This window comes from Diadema antillarum, unplaced genomic scaffold (genome assembly GCF_040938485.1).
Source record: "Diadema antillarum isolate AM-2024a unplaced genomic scaffold, OU_Dant_1.0 seq00000183_RagTag, whole genome shotgun sequence".
Taxonomy (NCBI): Eukaryota; Metazoa; Echinodermata; class Echinoidea; order Diadematoida; family Diadematidae; genus Diadema; species Diadema antillarum.
Window position 1 is genome coordinate 1,249,852 of NW_027271250.1, and position 21,584 is coordinate 1,271,435.

Consider the following 21,584-nt stretch of genomic DNA (forward strand, 5'->3'; position numbering starts at 1 on the left):
GAGTGGATTGGCACACATACATATCTCCTTTCATGGGGCTGGGGGCTAGGTGAAGAAGTGGAAAGGATACAATAATGGCAGCTCTTATTTTCAACAAACCATATCTTTCTGACTTCAATTCCTGAATTTCATATAACATGGTGATGGTGAGGCAGATTCTATTACAAAATATGTTACAGTCTAGAAATTAAGTTTTCAATGTGAAATGCAGCAACACTCACTCGGGCAAGCATCTGTGTTGCAAAACTCAGATTCGTGAGAGAATTCATCGGAGTTCTGACAGTAGCCGTTGGAGGTCCTATCGCGGTACCTGGTTCCAACACCACAAGTGACTGTGCATGGGCTCCAGGATGTCCATGGGTTCCAGGAACAGGTGGGTGCTGGGAAAAAAGTAAAAAAATATATATATTTACATGGTACAAGAATGCTGCAAGCTTAATCGTTGTAACATAGTGCAATGCCCCTTGTCTCTAAGAAACATTTTTGCAATGAGCATCCCATAAATATCAGATGTTCCTAGCTGACATTCATTTCCTTTGTTTGTAGATTTGATATGGACTACTAATCAAAATACCACTGCCCAACACATGCCTATCGACCTCTTGACTGGAAAATAAGATTGAGTGTACATAATTAGAATAGTTCCACTAGAAGTTATGTCTCTGTTCTAGAGCAAGTACTGTACTTAACAGTCAGCACTCTATGTTCTAACCTTTAGTCACTACTCATTATAGAATTTGTGAGCAGTGACATGGAGGAGAAAAAACACCCAAGTGATAATGAATTACTGGCAGTAATGCGTATTTAGTTATTATTCTTATGACCATTATTTCATCTTGAAATCAAACATTTCTGTTGGCCCATTCACAAATATTTTGTTTGTTTGTTTGTTTCATTTCCATCTGAGAAGATGACTGGATAGCCCATATTCAGCTGCAATAGCTGGTTTTCCATGGGGCCCAGTTGGATGTAAGGCGTGAACACTTAACCAAGTTAAATACTCTGCTCTTTGGGATGAATAAATGAAGCAGGATCTTTTAAGTGCATGAGTTGTTACTCTCTCACACATGGGACCTCCATTTTATGTCCTATCCGAGGGACAGAGTGATTTGACTCTTTAATTCGGGAGGGGACGGCATGATTACTCACATCATTGCTCAGGGGATGCGGGAATCAAACCGCGGTCCTTTGGATTGTGAGGAAAGCGCGCTACTGACTGAGCTAACTCACTTTCTTGCTCGAGGGACATAATATTGCACTTGTTCGTACAACAACACAAGACTCCAACATCATTCAGATCTTACCTGTTGTAGTGATTGCTGCAGTTGTAGTGATTGCTGCAGTTGTAGTGTACACTGTAGTGAGCTCGGCTGTTGTGTAGCTTGCTGTAGTTGTACTTCCTGCAATATTGAGGAGATCAAACAACAGAGTTTAGGGTGTTTTTTTTCATTATATATCATATTATCATTATTATTCATCAATTTTAAAACTCAAGAAGAGAGTCAGCTGTGACAGTACAATCAATACATATATTTTTTTTAAAGGAGATTTTCATATTTCTTTGTCCGGATACAAAGATATCTGATTTTTCTAGGAGCCTCCTGTAGTACTTGGGGAGATGTGGTAGTCCTGTTTATGCGACGTATAGTTGGCAGTAAGATTGCCAGAGAAAGTATATTTTAGTATCAAAACTGACACACACAAATGAAAAGCATGTATAAGGAGATTATTGGAGGGAAACTGTTGCACCCACCACATAGCGCCTCATCTGAACAGTCGCCACAGTCACACGTTCCCTGGCACACAGCATCACCCGGTACACACGCTCCATCGTTGCAGGTAAACTCATCACTGAAGCAGTGGCGAGTTGTGACCGATGGAACTGTTGTTACATGACCTGTCAGTAGAGGGCAGTAGGCAAGAAATAAAGAGCTTGGGATCAGGTCATATGCACTGGTATCTTGTGCCAGATTAGATAAATCGATGATACCATGCTGTAAAGGATAAACTTATTTTTAACAATCACATTAAACCTAGAGCAAATATGCACCTACTTTTTCCTGTTTAGTCTTGTCTTCCTGGTCATCAACACAACTATAAAAAAAATGAAATGACCTATGTGATCGTCGGCAATGCCACAGCATTGAGATGAGAAGGAAGCAAGGAAATGCAATGTTTCATAGTCTTTGGAAGACAAGTCATGCAATCCTTAAAGTTTTATGGATGAAAAACAGGGAAGAAATCAAAGAAATACACTCAAATAGGAATATTAACAAACCTCACAAGTTTAAATTAAGCTGATCACATTTCAAAATCATCATTATTTTTTGTTTTTTCAATGTCATGATGTATAAATTCACTGGTTATATTTATGGCCTACCTCATAAAGCTCTATCATCCTCCATCACTGTAATATGCAGAACTACTATAAACTGTTGGTTTCATTTGTAGGATTTCATCTTTCACCATACCTTCTACAGGGCATCCTAGAAGTTCCACCCTCATAGTTGCACGATTGTTATACTCAGTGGGGTAGAGGCGGATGAATCTCGCAAGAAGAATTACTGGGAACAAAACTTCCCTTTCTGCCCCTGCGTCAAAGCTACCAGTGAATTCCTTTACAAAGAACAATATAAACATACCAAATAAAAATCTGCTTGTAGCTGGAATGCACATAAAATCATCAAAGATGGCCTATTTTTGTGAAAATTTCATTGAGGAAACATGTTTGTTTCAAATATTGTTTGTTTATTTTTGATAAAGAAGATTGTGACTAGCATGCTTTAAATCAATCTTGAATTAGACATTTGGTTCAATCAAAATAGTATGTATTTAGACTGTGAACCCTGAAATGTAAAACTTTAAAATGAAAATCCCAACAATCTGTGCTTCTTCATGGCTTTCACTATGTTATCCAAGACTGTATTTTGGGGGGTTTATGCTGGGAGCAACAACAATTTTGTTTAAAAAATATAACAAGTCATCAATAAACACCTCCTCCAAATTTATGACTCATTCATTATCACTCATTAGAAAGAGAAAAAAAAGGTTATTCTTACCCGCAAGTTATTGGCTGAGTCAGAAACATTGAGGTAGTCCTCTCCATCTACACTGAAAGACACGGCAAACTTTGTCACATACTCATCACTCTGAGACCCACTTCCTTGCAAGATGACTCCCGACACCTGCATGACCTCCTTCAGGTCAAAGGTCACATGGGGCGAGGGGTCCTGGCCAGTGGGTGACCAGCCGACATAGCCATCAGAGTTTAGCCCACTGTTGAGGCGAACATTTACAGCAGAGCTGCCTTCATGGATGGATGAAACAGCGATGTCTTCTTCTGGAATCATCCCACTCTCGATTCCCAAACGGTCGTGGCAAACAACATTCACTATAGAGAAAGAAACAGTGAGAAGGGTGTAAGCATTTATCATAATCATAAATGGTACTTGATCACATGATTGCATGATACTCACAGAAAAGAGGCAACACATCTATGATGATAATAATAAAGGACATTTATACTGCGCAGCTATTATAACAATATACTCTACTATCTATGATACGCTTTCAAGGATTGTACTGAAATAATGCTAAAAAATACACACATACTATGAGTTAGGTGGGGACGCATTTAGTGAGTGTTGACCCTGTAGTGTTGCCCCTGTGGTGGCAGGCACACGTCAGGGACATAAAAGTTCACTCCCCATAGGATATAGAACAGATACGATTTAGGCAGATTTTCTCTATAGAGTAACAACTGGCATTGCCGATACCCACACACATTATCAATAGAGATTCCAAAAAATATCTCAGAACTGGACAGAAAAATGTAAATTGAGCACCAAGATAAATAGCTACCCCAGTTGTGGGACAGGATCTTAACCCACTGGGGACCAGTTCCTAGTACAATTTACAATTACAATGTGGATTTTTCCAAAAATGGGCCATAAAACAGGTTTTCTTCAATAAACTGGCTTCAAAATAACCTAAAAACTTGATTTTGACATCAAAACCAACATTGCCCCAAATTTGAGTACAGTTGCTTCAAATTTAAGGAAGACACCTTGGTGGGTACAAACGCAAAATATGTCTTGCATATAACTCCACCTCCAGATCATTATGCATACCAAATTTGAAATAAACTAATAAAATATTGTAGAAGTAGTCTACTCCAAAGGGATTTAGGGAAATTTTGGTTACCATGGCAACACTTTCTCGGACAAAAAAAAATAAACTTCTTGCACATCTACCTCAATGTCATCATGTATGTCAAATTTGAGTTCAAATGCTTTAAATTTGTGAATGTAGTTCACTCCACAAGATATCCAAGGAAATATGCCATTACCATAGCAACGCCTCATCTGGTACAAACAAAAAATGCGCCTTGCAGAACTACACCTATAGATAATTGTACATACCAATTCAGAAATAAATTGCTTAAAAACTGTGGAAGGAGTTGCCTCCAAAAGGCTTTGAGAAATTTTGGTTACCATGGCCATGCCTTCTCCAACAAACACACACACACACACACACACACACACACACACACAAACACAGGCTGATTCGTGTATGCGGGTATAATGAAAGGGTTTACACAGAGCTGGGAATGAAAGGGTTATAGAAATTGTACTGCCAAATGAAAGGGTTTACAATTAGCTGGGAATAAAAGGGTTATCAAAATTGTAATGCCAAATGAAAGGATCCCCAATTAGCTGGAAATGAAAGGGTTATAGGAAACTGTCTTGCCTACACTGTCTACACTGAGCTGGGAATGAAAGGGTCATAAAAATTGTACTGCAATATGAAAGGGTCTACTCTAAGCTGGGAATAAAAGGGTTGTAGAAACTGTAATGGAAAATGAAAGGGTCTACTCTGAGCTGAGAATAGAAAGGGTCTACTCTGAATTGAGAATGAAAGGGTCATAGAAATTCTTCTGCCAAATGGAAGGGACTACACTGAGCTGAGATAAAAAAGGTTATTCAAATTGTACTGCCAAATGAAAGGGTCTACTCTAAATTGAGTATGAAAGGGTTATAGGAACTGTCCTACCAAACGAAAGGGACTACACTGAGCTGGGAATTAATGGGTTATAGAAACTGTTCTGCCAAATGAAAGAGTATACTCTGAGCTGAGAATAAAAGGGTTATAGAAATTGTACTGCCAATTGAAAGAGCCTTCACTGAGCTGGGAATAAATGGGATATAGAAAATGTACTGCCAAATGAAAGGGTCTACTCTGAATTGAGAATAAAAGGGTTATAGAAACTGTCCTGCCAAATGAAAGGGACTACACTGGGCTGGGAATGAAAGGGTTATAGAAACTGTCTTGTAAAATGAAAGAGTCCACTCTGAATTGAGAATAAAAGGGTTATAGAAACTGTCTTGCCAAATGAAAGGGTTATAGAAAATGTCTTGTAAAATGAAAGGGTCTACTCTGAATTGAGAATAAAAGGGTTATACAAACTGTCCTGTCAAATGAAAGGGTCCACACCGAGCTGAGAATAAAAGGGTTATAGAAACTGTCTTGTAAAATGAAAGAGATCCAATCTGAATTGAGTATAAAAGGGTTGTACAAACTGTCTTGCAAAATGAAAGGGTTTCCACTGAACTGAGAATAATCAGGCAGGTCGATACGGTGCAATTAACTAGCCAAAAGCATTACATGTCGAAGCCTCATTTGGATAAAGTAGACAGCTTGTGTACGCAAAACCCCTGGGAAAGTGTTGCAGGACAATCGCAATATCTCACCTCAGAAGCCAACAAATGATTAAATCTATACAGCAAATTGACGAGGAAAGTATTCTCTCACTTGCGATGTTTGTTATTTTGAGTTTTATTTAGGATAAACCTGTGAAAATAACATCGAAACTTAGCTTCTAAAACAGAAAATTTTGGTCTTTAAAAAAAGTGTTATTTTTTTTTCACTTTTTCCTTCGTTGCTTCAAAATGAAACTTCAATCTATGACTTAAGGTAGGATACTATACCCATACTGTGTTCAAAATATCTTTTGTGTGTCATTGGGCGCAAGGATAAACGTTGTATATCCAGAAAAAATCGAGATCATTGTCACTTGCGACCCATGCAAAATCCATGGCGTAAGCGGTACGCAGTACGATGTATCGGTTTTGGTGCTGTGTGAAACAGTTGAAGGACATTGCAGGGTTCCTCTCTTGCCTATTCACCACCCTGTGGACCGAAAACCGAAACCTGTCGCATTGCGCCCAACCTGACACCGCTGATTGGCTATAAAGCGTCCACTGACGAGAAGAGAACGCATGCGCAGGAGGATGAACTAGCTGTGCATGTCCAGTATATTCTCTTAAATTCTGTTGTCTTATTCTGTGCTCTTATTTTCACCTTACTACTAATTGCTTCAACAAGAAACTTTGCAGATAGTCAGTCTGGTGTATACAGACTAGCAATATGTTAATCAAATGCATATTCATGCAGGCGCAGCCTTATGTCCAGAAAAAATCGTAACCCTTTCTCACGGTCAACTCAAACAGAAAAACACACATATCTTGAAAGATACATCAGCACTTTCGCCGAAAATCCTATGAGGGATGATATCCGTATTAGATATATGTCTGAAGTTTCAATGGATTTGGTGATAAGATAAGGAAGATACGAGGAGGTGAAGTTTCAAGATGTTTTTGTCCTTCCCTCTGCATAGTGCTCGATGACCGTTAGGAATTCAAAAGCTTTGGCCTCCTATCAGTGAGTAAATTACACCGTATCGCAGGGACTCTAAAAGGGTTATAGAAACTGTCCTGCAAAATTAAAGGGTCTACGCTAAGCTGGGAATGAAAGGGTTATAAAATTGTACTGTCAAATGAAAGGGTATACAATTAGCTGGGAATGAAAGGGTTATAAAAATTGTACTGTCAAATGAAAGGGTATACGATTAGCTGGGAATGAAAGGGTAATAAAAATTGTACTGTCAAATGAAAGGGTGTACAATTAGCTGGGAATGAAAGGGTTATAAAAATTGTACTGTCAAATGAAAGGACCTACAACAAGCTGGGAATGAAAGGGTTAAAGGAAACTGTATTGCCTACACTGTCTACACTGAGCTGGGAATGAAAGGGTCATAAAGATTGTACTGCAATATGAAAGGGTTTACACTGAGCTGAGAACAAAAGGGTTGTAGAAACTGTAATGAAAAATGAAATGGTCTAATCTAAGCTGGGAATTAAAGGGTTATAAAAAGTGTCCTGCAAAATGAAAGGGTCTACTCTGACCTGAGATCAAAAAGATTATAGAAATTGAACTGCCAAATGAAAGGGTCTATGATAAACTGGTAATTAAAGGGTTATAGGTAACTGTCCTGCCAAATAAAAGGGTCTTCACTGAGCTGGGAAAGAAAGGATTATAGAAATTGTACTGGAACATCAATGGGTTTCCACTGAGATTAGAATAAAAGGATTATAGAAACTCTCCTGCCAAATGAAAGGGTCTTCACTGAGCTGGGAATGAAAGGGTTATAAAATTGTACTGCAAAATGAAAGGGTTTACAATTAGCTGGGAATAAAAGGGATATAGAAAATGTCCTGCCAAATGAAAGGATCCACAATTACCTGGAAATGAAAGGGTTAGAAGATACTGTCGTGCCTACACTGTCTACACTCAGCTGGGTATGGAAGGATCATAAAAATTGTACTGCAATATGAAAGGGTTTACACTGAGCTGAGAATAAAAGGGTTATAGAAACTGTCTTAAAAATGAAAGAGTCCACTCTGAATTGAGAATAAAAGGGTCATACAAACTGTCTTGCAAAATGCAAGGGTCTACTCTGAGCTGAGAATAAAAGGGTTATAGAAATTGAACTGCCAAATGAAAGGGTTTCCACTAAGCTGGGAATAAAAGGGGAATAAAAGGGAAATAAAACTGTAATGTAAAATGAAAGGGTCTACTCTGAATTGAGAATTGAAGGGTTATAGAAATTGTTCTGCCAAATGTAAGGGACTACACTGAGATGGGAATTAATGGGTTATAGAAACTGTTCTGCCAAATGAAAGGGTCTACTCTGAGCTGACAATAAAAGGGTTATAGAAATTGTACTACCAATTGAAAGAGCCTACACTGAACTGGGAATAAAAGGGTTATAGAAAATGTCCTGCCAAATGAAAGGGTCTACTCTGAATTGAGAATAAAAGGGTTATAGAAACTGTCCTGCCAAATGAAAGGGACTACACTGAGCTGGGAATGAAAGGATTATAGAAACTGTCTTGTAAAATGAAAGAGTCCACTCTGAATTGAGAATAAAAGGGTTATACAAACTGTCCTGCAAAATGAAAGGGTCTACTCTGAGCTGAGAATAAAAGGGTTATAGAAATTGTACTGCCAATTGAAAGAGCCTACATTGAGCTGGGAATAAAAGGATTATAGAAAATGTCCTGCCAAATGAAAGGATCTACTCTGTTTTGAGAATAAAAGGGTTATAGAAATTGTACTACCAATTGAAAGAGCCTACACTGAACTGGGAATTAAAGGGTTATAGAAAATGTCCTGCCAAATGAAAGGGTCTACTCTGAATTGAGAATAAAAGGGTTATAGAAACTGTCCTGCTAAATGAAAGGGACTACACTGAGCTGGGAATGAAAGGATTATAGAAACTGTCCTGTAAAATGAAAGAGTCCACTCCGAATTGAGAATAAAAGGGTTATACAAACTGTCCTGCAAAATGAAAGGGTCTACTCTGAGCTGAGAATAAAAGGGTTATGGAAATTGTACTGCCAAATGAAAGAGCTTACACTGAGCTGGGAATGAAAGGGTTATAAGAAAATGTCCTGCCAATGAAAGGGTCTACTCTGAATTGAGAATAAAAGGGTTATAGAAACTGTCCTGCCAAATGAAAGGGACAACACTGAGCAGATCTGGGAATTAATGGGATATATAAACTGTTCTGCCATATGAAAGGGTCTACTCTGAATTGAGAATAAAAGGGTTATAGAAACCTTCCTGCAAAATGAAAGGGTCCACACTGAGCTGAGAATAAAAGGGTTATAGAAACTGTCTTAAAAAATGAAAGAGTCCACTCTGAATTGAGAATAAAAGGGTTATACAAACTGTCTTGCAAAATGCAAGGGTTTACACTGAACTGAGAATAATCAGGCAGGGCGAAACAGTGGAAGCACATTGCAGGGTTCCTCTCTTGCCTATTCACCATCCTGTGGACCGAAAACCGAAACCTGTCGCATTGCGCCCAACCTGACACCGCTGATTGGCTAAGCGTCCACTGACGAGAAGAGAACGCATGCGCAGGAGGATGAACTAGCTGTGCATGTCCAGTATTTTCTCTTAAATCCTGTTGTCTTATTCTGTGCTCTTATTTTCACCTTACTACTAATTGCTTCAACATGAAACTTTGCAGATAGTCAGTCTGGTGTATACAGACTAGCAACATATTAAGCAAATGCATATTCATGCAGGCGCAGACTTATGTCTAGAAAAAATTGTAACCCTTTCCCACGGTCAACTCAAACAGAAAAACACAGATATCTCGAAAGATACATCAGCACTTTCGCCCAAAAATCCTATGAGGGATGATATATCCATATTAGATATATGTCTGAAGTTTCAATGGATTTGGTGATAAAATAAGGAAGATACGAGGAGGTGAAGTTTCAAGATTTTTTTGTCCTTCCCTCCGCATAGTGCTCGATGACCGTTAGGAATTCAAAAGCTTTGGCCTCCTATCAGTGAGTAAATTACACCGTATCGCAGGGACTCTAAAAGGGTTATAGAAACTGTCCTGCAAAATTAAAGGGTCTACGCTGAGCTGGGAATGAAAGGGTTATAAAATTGTACTGTCAAATGAAAGGGTATACAATTAGCTGGGAATGAAAGGGTTATAAAGATTGTACTGCCAAATGAAAGGACCTACAACAAGCTGGGAATGAAAGGGTTAAAGGAAACTGTATTGCCTACACTGTCTACACTGAGCTGGGAATGAAAGGGTCATAAAAATTGTACTGCAATATGAAAGGGTTTATACTGAGCTGAGAATAAAAGGGTTGTAGAAACTGTAATGAAAAATGAAACGGTCTACTTTAAGCTGGGAATTGAAGGGCTACAAAAAGTGTCCTGCAAAATTAAAGGGTCTACTCTGACCTGAGAATAACAGGATTATAGAAATTGAACTGCCAAATGAAAGGGACTATGATAAACTGGGAATGAAAGGGTTATAGGTAACTGTCCTGCCAAATAAAAGGGTCTTCACTGAGCTGGGAATAAAAGGGATATAAAAATTGTACTGCCAAATGAAAGGGGTCTACACTGAGCTGGGAATGAAAGGGTTATAGAAATTGTACTGCAATATGAATAGGTTTACACTGAGATGAGAATAAAAGGGTTATACAAACTGTCCTGCAAAATGAAAGGGACTACACTGAGCTGGGAATAAAAGGGTTATAGAAAATGTCTTGTAAAATGAAAGGATCTACTCTGAATTGAGAATAAAAGGGTTATAGAAACTGTCCTGCCAAATGAAAGGGTTATAGAAACTGTCTTGTAAAATGAAAGAGTCCACTCTGAATTGAGAATAAAAGGGTTATACAAACTGCTCTGCCAAATGAAAGGGTCTACTCTGAGCTGACAATAAAAGGGTTATAGAAATTGTACTGCCAAATGAAAGGGACTACACTGAGCTGGGAATTGATGGGTTATAGAAACTGTTCTACCAAATGAAAGGGTCTACTCTGAGCTGACAATAAAAGGGTTATAGAAATTGTACTGCCAATTGAAAGAGCCTACACTGAGCTGGGAATAAAAGGGTAATAAAAATTGTACTGTCCAATGAAAGGGTGTACAATTAGCTGGGAATGACAGGGTTATAAAGATTGTACTGCCAAATGAAAGTACCTACAACAAGCTGGGAATGAAAGGGTTATAGGAAACTGTCCTGCATACACTGCCTACACTGAGCTGGGTATGGAAGGGTCATAAAAATTGTACTGCAATATGAAAGGGTTTACACTGAGCTGAGAATAAAAGGGTTGTAGAAACTGTAATGGAAAATGAAACGGTCTACTATAAGCTGAGAATTAAAGGGTTATAAAAAGTGTCCTGCAAAATTAAAGGGTCTACTCTGACCTGAGAACAAAAGGGTTATAGAAATTGAACTGCCAAATGAAAGGGTCTATGATAAACTGGGAATGAAAGGGGTATATGTAACTATCCTGCCAAATAAAATGGTCTTCACTGAGCTGGGAAAGAAAGGGTTATACAAATTTTACTGCCAAATGAAAGGGGTCTACACTGAGCTGTGAATAATAGCGTTATAGAAACTGTCCTGTAAAATGAAAGGGTCTGCTATGAGCTGAGAATAAGAGGGTTATAGAAACTGTCCTGCCAAATAAAAGGGTCTACACTGAGCTGGCAAAGAAAGGGTTATAGAAATTGTACTGCCAATTGAAAGAGCCTACACTGAGCTGGGAATAAAAGGGTAATAAAAATTGTACTGTCAAATGAAAGGGTGTACAATTAGCTGGGAATGACAGGGTTATAAAGATTGTACTGCCAAATGAAAGGACCTACAACAAGCTGGGAATGAAAGGGTTATAGGAAACTGTCCTGCATACACTGCCTACACTGAGCTGGGTATGGAAGGGTCATAAAAATTGTACTGCAATATGAAAGGGTTTACACTGAGCTGAGAATAAAAGGGTTGTAGAAACTGTAATGGAAAATGAAACGGTCTACTATAAGCTGAGAATTAAAGGGTTATAAAAAGTGTCCTGCAAAATTAAAGGGTCTACTCTGACCTGAGAACAAAAGGGTTATAGAAATTGAACTGCCAAATGAAAGGGTCTATGATAAACTGGGAATGAAAGGGGTATATGTAACTATCCTGCCAAATAAAATGGTCTTCACTGAGCTGACAATAAAAGGGTTATAGAAATTGTACTGCCAATTGAAAGAGCCTACACTGAGCTGGGAATAAAAGGGTTATAGAAATTGTACTGCCAATTGAAAGGGACTACACTGAGCTGGGAATAAAAGGGTTATAGAAAATGTCTTGTAAAATTAAAGGGTCTACTCTGAATTGAGAATAAAAGGGTTATACAAACTGTCCTGCAAAATGAAAGGGACTACACTGAGCTGGGAATAAAAGGGTTATAGAAAATGTCTTATAAAATGAAAGGGTCTACTCTGAATTGAGAATAAAAGGGTTATACAAACTGTCCTGCAAAATGAAAGGGTCTACTCTGAGCTGAGAATAAAAGGGTTATAGAAATTGTACTGCCAAATGAAAGAGCTTACACTGAGCTGGGAATAAAAGGGTTATAAAAAAATGTCCTGCCAAATGAAAGGGTCTACTCTGAATTGAGAATAAAAGGGTTATAGAAACTGTCCTGCCAAATGAAAGGGACAACACTGAGCAGATCTGGGAATTAATGGGATATATAAACTGTTCTGCCATATGAAAGGGTCTACTCTGAATTGAGAATAAAAGGGTTATAGAAACCTTCCTGCAAAATGAAAGGGTCCACACTGAGCTGAGAATAAAAGGGTTATAGAAACTGTCTTAAAAAATGAAAGAGTCCACTCTGAATTGAGAATAAAAGGGTTATACAAACTGTCTTGCAAAATGCAAGGGTTTACACTGAACTCAGAATAAATCAGGCAGGGCGAAACAGTTGAAGCACATTGCAGGGTTCCTCTCTTGCCTATTCACCATCCTGTGGACCGAAAACCGAAACCTGTCGCATTGCGCCCAACCTGACACCGCTGATTGGCTAAGCGTCCACTGACGAGAAGAGAACGCATGCGCAGGAGGATGAACTAGCTGGGCATGTCCAGTATTTTCTCTTAAATCCTGTTGTCTTATTCTGTGCTCTTATTTTCACCTTACTACTAATTGCTTCAACATGAAACTTTGCAGATAGTCAGTCTGGTGTATACAGACTAGCAACATATTAAGCAAATGCATATTCATGCAGGCGCAGACTTATGTCTAGAAAAAATTGTAACCCTTTCCCACGGTCAACTCAAACAGAAAAACACACATACCTCGAAAGATACATCAGCACTTTCGCCCAAAAATCCTATGAGGGATGATATATCCATATTAGATATATGTCTGAAGTTTCAATGGATTTGGTGATAAAATAAGGAAGATACGAGGAGGTGAAGTTTCAAGATTTTTTTGTCCTTCCCTCCGCATAGTGCTCGATGACCGTTAGGAATTCAAAAGCTTTGGCCTCCTATCAGTGAGTAAATTACACCGTATCGCAGGGACTCTAAAAGGGTTATAGAAACTGTCCTGCAAAATTAAAGGGTCTACGCTGAGCTGGGAATGAAAGGGTTATAAAATTGTACTGTCAAATGAAAGGGTATACAATTAGCTGGGAATGAAAGGGTTATAAAAATTGTACTGCCAAATGAAAGGACCTACAACAAGCTGGGAATGAAAGGGTTAAAGGAAACTGTATTGCCTACACTGTCTACACTGAGCTGGGAATGAAAGGGTCATAAAAATTGTACTGCAATATGAAAGGGTTTACACTGAGCTGAGAATAAAAGGGTTGTAGAAACTGTAATGAAAAATGAAACGGTCTACTTTAAGCTGGGAATTAAAGGGCTACAAAAAGTGTCCTGCAAAATTAAAGGGTCTACTCTGACCTGAGAATAACAGGATTATAGAAATTGAACTGCCAAATGAAAGGGACTATGATAAACTGGGAATGAAAGGGTTATAGGTAACTATCCTGCCAAATAAAAGGGTCTTCACTGAGCTGGGAATAAAAGGGATATAAAAATTGTACTGCCAAATGAAAGGGGTCTACACTGAGCTGGGAATGAAAGGGTTATAGAAATTGTACTGCAACATGAATAGGTTTACACTGAGATGAGAATAAGAGGGTTATAGAAACTGTCCTGCCAAATGAAAGGGTCTACACTAAGCTGTGAATGAAAGGGTAATAAAAATTGTACTGTCAAATGAAAGGGTGTACAATTAGCTGGGAATGACAGGGTTATAAAGATTGTACTGCCAAATGAAAGGATCTACAACAAGCTGGGAATGAAAGGGTTATAGGAAACTGTCCTGCCTACACTGCCTACACTGAGCTGGGTATGGAAGGGTCATAAAAATTGTACTGCAATATGAAAGGGTTTACACTGAGCTGAGAATAAAAGGGTTGTAGAAACTGTAATGGAAAATGAAACGGTCTACTCTAAGCTGAGAATTAAAGGGTTACAAAAAGTGTCCTGCAAAATTAAAGGGTCTACTCTGACCTGAGAACAAAAGGGTTATAGAAATTGAACTGCCAAATGAAAGGGTCTATGATAAACTGGGAATGAAAGGGGTATATGTAACTATCCTGCCAAATAAAATGGTCTTCACTGAGCTGGGAAAGAAAGGGTTATACAAATTTTACTGCCAAATGAAAGGGGTCTACACTGAGCTGTGAATAATAGCGTTATAGAAACTGTCCTGTAAAATGAAAGGGTCTGCTATGAGCTGAGAATGGAAGGGTTAAATAGAAACTGTCCTGCCAAATAAAAGGGTCTACACTGAGCTGGCAAAGAAAGGGTTATAGAAATTGTACTGGAATATGAATGGGTTTGCACTGAGATGAGAATAAAAGGGTTATAGAAACTCTCCTGCCAAATGAAAGGGTCTTCACTGAGCTGGGAATGAAAGGGTTATAAAAATTGTACTTCCAAGTGAAAGGGTTTAGAATTAGCTAGGAATAAAGGAGTTATAAAAATTGTACTGCCAAATGAAAGGATCCACAATTACCTGCAAATGAAAGGGTTAGAGGAAACTGTCCTGCCTACACTGTCTACACTCAGCTGGGTATGAAAGGGTCATAAAAATTGTACTGCAATATGAAAGAGGTTACACTGAGCTGAGAATAAAAGGGCTATAGAAACTGTCCTGCAAAATGAAATGGTCTACTCTAAGCTGGGAATAAAAGGGTTATAGAAACTGTTCTGCCAAATGAAAGGGTCTACTCTGAGCTGACAATAAAAGGGTTATAGAAACTGTACTGCCAATTGAAAGGGACTACACTGAGCTGGGAATAAAAGGGTTATAGAAAATGTCTTGTAAAATGAAAGGGTCTACTCTGAATTGAGAATAAAAGGGTTATAGAAACTCTCCTGCCAAATGAAAGGGACTACACTGAGCTGGGAATGAAAGGGTTATAGAAACTGTCTTGTAAAATGAAAGAGTCCACTCTGAATTGAGATTAAAAGGGTTATACAAACTGTCCTGCAAAATGAAAGGGACTACACTGAGCTGGGAATGAAAGGGTTATAGAAAATGTCTTGTAAAATGAAAGAGTCCACTCTGAATTGAGATTAAAAGGGTTATACAAACTGTCCTGCAAAATGAAAGGGACTACACTGAGCTGGGAATGAAAGGGTTATAGAAAATGTCTTGTAAAATGAAAGGGTCTACTCTGAATTGAGAATAAAAGGGTTATAGAAACTCTCCTGCCAAATGAAAGGGACTACACTGAGCTGGGAATGAAAGGGTTATAGAAACTGTCTTGTAAAATGAAAGAGTCCACTCTGAATTGAGAATAAAAGGGTTATACAAACTGTCCTGCAAAATGAAAGGGTCTACTCTGAGCTGAGAATAAAAGGGTTATAGAAATTGTACTGCCAAATGAAAGAGCTTACACTGAGCTGGGAATAAAAGGGTTATAAGAAAATGTCCTGCCAAATGAAAGGGTCTACTCTGAATTGAGAATAAAAGGGTTATAGAAACTGTCTTGCCAAATGAAAGGGACAACACTGAGCAGAGCTGGGAATTAAAGGGATATATAAACTGTTCTGACAAATGAAAGGGTCTACTCTGAATTGAGAATAAAAGGGTTACAGAAACCTTCCTGCAAAATGAAAGGGTCCACACTGAGCTGAGAATAAAAGGGTTATAGAAACTGTCTTAAAAAATGAAAGAGTCCACTCTGAATTGAGAATAAAAGGGTTATACAAACTGTCTTGCAAAATGCAAGGGTTTACACTGAACTGAGAATAATCAGGCAGGGCGAAACAGTTGAAGCCCATTGCAGGGTTCCTCTCTTGCCTATTCACCACCCTGTGGACCGAAAACCGAAACCTGTCGCATTGCGCCCAACCTGACACCGCTGAGTGGCTAAGCGTCTACTGACGAGAAGAGAACGCATGCGCAGGAGGATGAACTAGCTGTGCATGTCCAGTATTTTCTCTTAAATCCTGTTGTCTTATTCTGTGCTCTTATTTTCACCTTACTACTAATTGCTTCAACATGAAACTTTGCAGATAGTCAGTCTGGTGTATACAGACTAGCAATATATTAAGCAAATGCATATTCATGCAGGCGCAGACTTATGTCCAGAAAAAATTGTAACCCTTTCCCACGGTCAACTCAAACAGAAAAACACATATATCTCGAAAGATACATCAGCACTTTCGCCCAAAAATCCTATGAGGGATGATATATCCATATTAGATATATGTCTGAAGTTTCAATGGATTTGGTGATAAAATAAGGAAGATACGAGGAGGTGAAGTTTTAAGATTTTTTTGTCCTTCCCTCCGCATAGTGCTCGATGACCGTTAGGAATTCAAAAGCTTTGGCCTCCTATCAGTGAGTAAATTACACCGTATCGCAGGGACTCTAAAAGGGTTATAGAAACTGTCCTGCAAAATTAAAGGGTCTACGCTGAGCTGGGAATGAAAGGGTTATAAAATTGTACTGTCAAATGAAAGGGTATACGATTAGCTGGGAATGAAAGGGTTATAACAATTGTACTGTCAAATGAAAGGGTATACGATTAGCTGGGAATGAAAGGGTTATAAAAATTGTACTGCCAAATGAAAGGGTATACAATTAGCTGGGAATGAAAGGGTTATAAAAATTGTACTGTCAAATGAAAGGACCTACAACAAGCTGGGAATGAAAGGGTTAAAGGAAACTGTATTGCCTACACTGTCTACACTGAGCTGGAAATGAAAGGGTCATAAAAATTGTACTGCAATATGAAAGGGTTTACACTGAGCTGAGAATAAAAGGGTTGTAGAAACTGTAATGAAAAATGAAACGGTCTACTTTAAGCTGGGAATTAAAGGGCTACAAAAAGTGTCCTGCAAAATTAAAGGGTCTACTCTGACCTGAGAATAACAGGATTATAGAAATTGAACTGCCAAATGAAAGGGACTATGATAAATTGGGAATGAAAGGGTTATAGGTAACTGTCCTGCCAAATGAAAGGGTCTTCACTGAGCTGGGAATAAAAGGGATATAAAAATTGTACTGCCACATGAAAGGGGTCTACACTGAGCTGGGAATGAAAGGGTTATAGAAATTGTACTGCAATATGAATAGGTTTACACTGAGATGAGAATAAGAGGGTTATAGAAACTGTCCTGCCAAATGAAAGGGTCTACACTAAGCTGGGAATAAAGGGGTAATAAAAATTGTACTGTCCAATGAAAGGGTGTACAATTAGCTGGGAATGACAGGGTTATAAAGATTGTACTGCCAAATGAAAGGATCTACAACAAGCTGGGAATGAAAGGGTTATAGGAAACTGTCCTGCATACACTGCCTACACTGAGCTGGGTATGGAAGGGTCATAAAAATTGTACTGCAATATGAAAGGGTTTACACTGAGCTGAGAATAAAAGGGTTGTAGAAACTGTAATGGAAAATGAAACGGTCTACTCTAAGCTGAGAATTAAAGGGTTATAAAAAGTGTCCTGCAAAATTAAAGGGTCTACTCTGACCTGAGAACAAAAGGGTTATAGAAATTGAACTGCCAAATGAAAGGGTCTATGATAAACTGGGAATGAAAGGGGTATATGTAACTATCCTGCCAAATAAAATGGTCTTCACTGAGCTGGGAAAGAAAGGGTTATACAAATTTTACTGCCAAATGAAAGGGGTCTACACTGAGCTGTGAATAATAGCGTTATAGAAACTGTCCTGTAAAATGAAAGGGTCTGCTATGAGCTGAGAATGGAAGGGTTAAATAGAAACTGTCCTGCCAAATAAAAGGGTCTACACTGAGCTGGCAAAGAAAGGGTTATAGAAATTGTACTGGAATATGCATGGGTTTGCACTGAGATGAGAATAAAAGGGTTATAGAAACTCTCCTGCCAAATGAAAGGGTCTTCACTGAACTGGGAATGAAAGGGTTATAAAAATTGTACTTCCAAGTGAAAGGGTTTACAATTAGCTGGGAATAAAGGAGTTATAAAAATTGTACTGCCAAATGAAAGGATCCACAATTACCTGCAAATGAAAGGGTTAGAGGAAACTGTCCTGCCTACACTGTCTACATTCAGCTGGGTATGAAAGGGTCATAAAAATTGTACTGCAATATGAAAGAGGTTACACTGAGCTGAGAATAAAAGGGCTATAGAAACTGTCCTGCAAAATGAAACGGTCTACTCTAAGCTGGGAATAAAAGGGTTATAGAAACTGTTCTGCCAAATGAAAGGGTCTACTCTGAGCTGACAATAAAAGGGTTATAGAAACTGTACTGCCAATTGAAAGGGACTACACTGAGCTGGGAATAAAAGGGTTATAGAAAATGTCTTGTAAAATGAAAGGGTCTACTCTGAATTGAGAATAAAAGGGTTATAGAAACTCTCCTGCCAAATGAAAGGGACTACACTGAGCTGGGAATGAAAGGGTTATAGAAACTGTCTTGTAAAATGAAAGAGTCCACTCTGAATTGAGAATAAAAGGGTTATACAAATTGTCCTGCAAAATGAAAGGGTCTACTCTGAGCTGAGAATAAAAGGGTTATGGAAATTGTACTGCCAAATGAAAGGGACTACAATGAGCTGGGAATAAAAGGGTTATAGAAAATGTCTTGTAAAATGAAAGGGTCTACTCTGAATTGAGAATGAAAGGGTTATAGAAACTGTCTTGCCAAATGAAAGGGTTATAGAAACTGTCTCGTAAAATGAAAGAGTCCACTCTGAATTGAGAATAAAAGGGTTATAGAAACTGTCCTGCAAAATGAAAGGGACTACACTGAGCTGGAAATTAATGGGTTATAGAAACTGTTCTGCCAAATGAAAGGGTCTACTCTGAGCTGACAATAAAAGGCTTATAGAAATTGTACTGCCAATTGAAAGGGACTACACTGAGCTGGGAATAATAGGGTTATAGAAAATGTCTTGTAAAATGAAAGGGTCTACTCTGAATTGAGAATAAAAGGGTTATAGAAACTGTCCTGCCAAATGAAAGGGACTACACTGAGCTGGGAATAAAAGGGTTATAGAAAAGGTCTTGTAAAATGAAAGGATCTACTCTGAATTGAGAATAAAAGGGTTATAGAAACTGTCCTGCCAAATGAAAGGGTTATACAAACTGTCTTGTAAAAGGGTTATAGAAATTGTACTGCCAATTGAAAGAGCCTACACTGAGCTGGGAATAAAAGGGTTATAGAAAATGTCCTGCCAAATGAAAGGGTCCACTCTGAATTGAGAATAAAAGGGTTATAGAAATTGTACTGCCAATTGAAAGGGACTACACTGAGCTGGGAATAAAAGGGTTATAGAAAATGTCTTGTAAAATGAAAGGGTCTACTCTGAATTAAGAATAAAAGGGTTATAGAAACTGTCCTGCCAAATGAAAGGGACTACACTGAGATGGGAATAAAAGGGTTATAGAAACTGTCTTGTAAAATGAAAGGGTCCATTCTGAATTGAGAATAAAAGGGTTATACAAACTGTCCTGTAAAATGAAAGGGTCTACTCTGAGCTGACAATAAAAGGATTATCGAAATTGTACTGCCAAATGTAAGAGCTTACACTGAGGTGGGAATTAATGGGTTATAGAAAATGTCTTGTAAAATGAAAGGGTCTACTCTGAATTGAGAATAAAAGGGTTATAGAAAATGTCTTGTAAAATGAAAGGGTCTACTCTGAATTGAGAATAAAAGGGTTATAGAAACTGTCCTGCCAAATGAAAGGGACTACACTGAGCTGGGAATGAAAGGGTTATAGAAACTGTCTTGTAAAATGAAAGCGTCCATTCTGAATTGAGAATAAAAGGGTTATACAAACTGTCCTGTAAAATGAAAGGGTCTACTCTGAGCTGACAATAAAAGGGTTATAGAAATTGTACTGCCAATTGAAAGGGACTACACTGAGCTGGGAATAAAAGGGTTATAGAAAATGTCTTGTAAAATGAAAGGGTCTACTCTGAATTGAGAATAAAAGGGTTATAGAAAATGTCTTGTAAAATGAAAGGGTCTACTCTGAATTGAGAATAAAAGGGTTATAGAAACTCTCCTGAAAAATGAAAGGGACTACACTGAGCTGGGAATGAAAGGGTTATAGAAACTGTCTTGTAAAATGAAAGAGTCCACTCTGAATTGAAAATAAAAGGGTTATACAAACTGTCCTGCAAAATGAAAGGGACTACACTGAGCTGGGAATAAAAGGGTTATAGAAAAGGTCTTGTAAAATGAAAGGATCTACTCTGAATTGAGAATAAAAGGGTTATAGAAACTGTCCTGCCAAATGGAAGGGTTATACAAACTGTCTTGTAAAAGGGTTATAGAAATTGTACTGCCAATTGAAAGAGCCTACACTGAGCTGGGAATAAAAGGGTTATAGAAAATGTCCTGCCAAATGAAAGGGTCCACTCTGAATTGAGAATAAAAGGGTTATAGAAATTGTACTGCCAATTGAAAGGGACTACACTGAGCTGGGAATAAAAGGGTTATAGAAAATGTCTTGTAAAATGAAAGGGTCTACTCTGAATCAAGAATAAAAGGGTTATAGAAACTGTCCTGCCAAATGAAAGGGACTACACCGAGATGGGAATGAAAGGGTTATAGAAACTGTCTTGTAAAATGAAAGCGTCCATTCTGAATTGAGAATAAAAGGGTTATACAAACTGTCCTGTAAAATGAAAGGGTCTACTCTGAGCTGACAATAAAAGGGTTATCAAAATTGTACTGCCAAATGTAAGAGCTTACACTGAGCTGGGAATTAATGGGTTATAGAAAATGTCTTGTAAAATGAAAGGGTCTACTCTGAATTGAGAATAAAAGGGTTATAGAAAATGTCTTGTAAAATGAAAGGGTCTACTCTGAATTGAGAATAAAAGGGTTATAGAAACTGTCCTGCCAAATGAAAGGGACTACACTGAGCTGGGAATGAAAGGGTTATAGAAACTGTCTTGTAAAATGAAAGAGTCCACTCTGAATTGAGAATAAAAGGGTTATACAAACTGTTCTGCCAAATGAAAGGGTCTACTCTGAGCTGACAATAAAACGGTTATAGAAATTGTACTGCCAAATGAAAGGGACTACACTGAACTGGGAATTGATGGGTTATAGAAACTGTTCTACCAAATGAAAGGGTCTACTCTGAGCTGACAATAAAAGGGTTATAGAAATTGTACTGCCAATTGAAAGAGCCTACACTGAGCTGGGAATAAAAGGGTAATAAAAATTGTACTGTCAAATGAAAGGGTGTACAATTAGCTGGGAATGACAGGGTTATAAAGATTGTACTGCCAAATGAAAGGACCTACAACAAGCTGGGAATGAAAGGGTTATAGGAAACTGTCCTGCATACACTGCCTACACTGAGCTGGGTATGGAAGGGTCATAAAA

General features: G+C 38.2%; 1 protein-coding gene across 1 annotated transcript in view; it reads right to left on the reverse strand.

The window, feature by feature from the left end:
* LOC139728575 (uncharacterized) overlaps positions 1-21,584 on the reverse strand; it is a 108,585-nt gene that overhangs the window by 11,919 nt on the left and 75,082 nt on the right. The window contains exons 37-38 of the mRNA XM_071639511.1: positions 1,754-1,897; positions 222-380 (exon numbers count right to left, since the gene is read on the reverse strand). Coding sequence (XP_071495612.1) covers positions 222-380; positions 1,754-1,897 — 303 coding nt within the window. The remainder of the gene's footprint in view (positions 1-221; positions 381-1,753; positions 1,898-21,584) is intronic.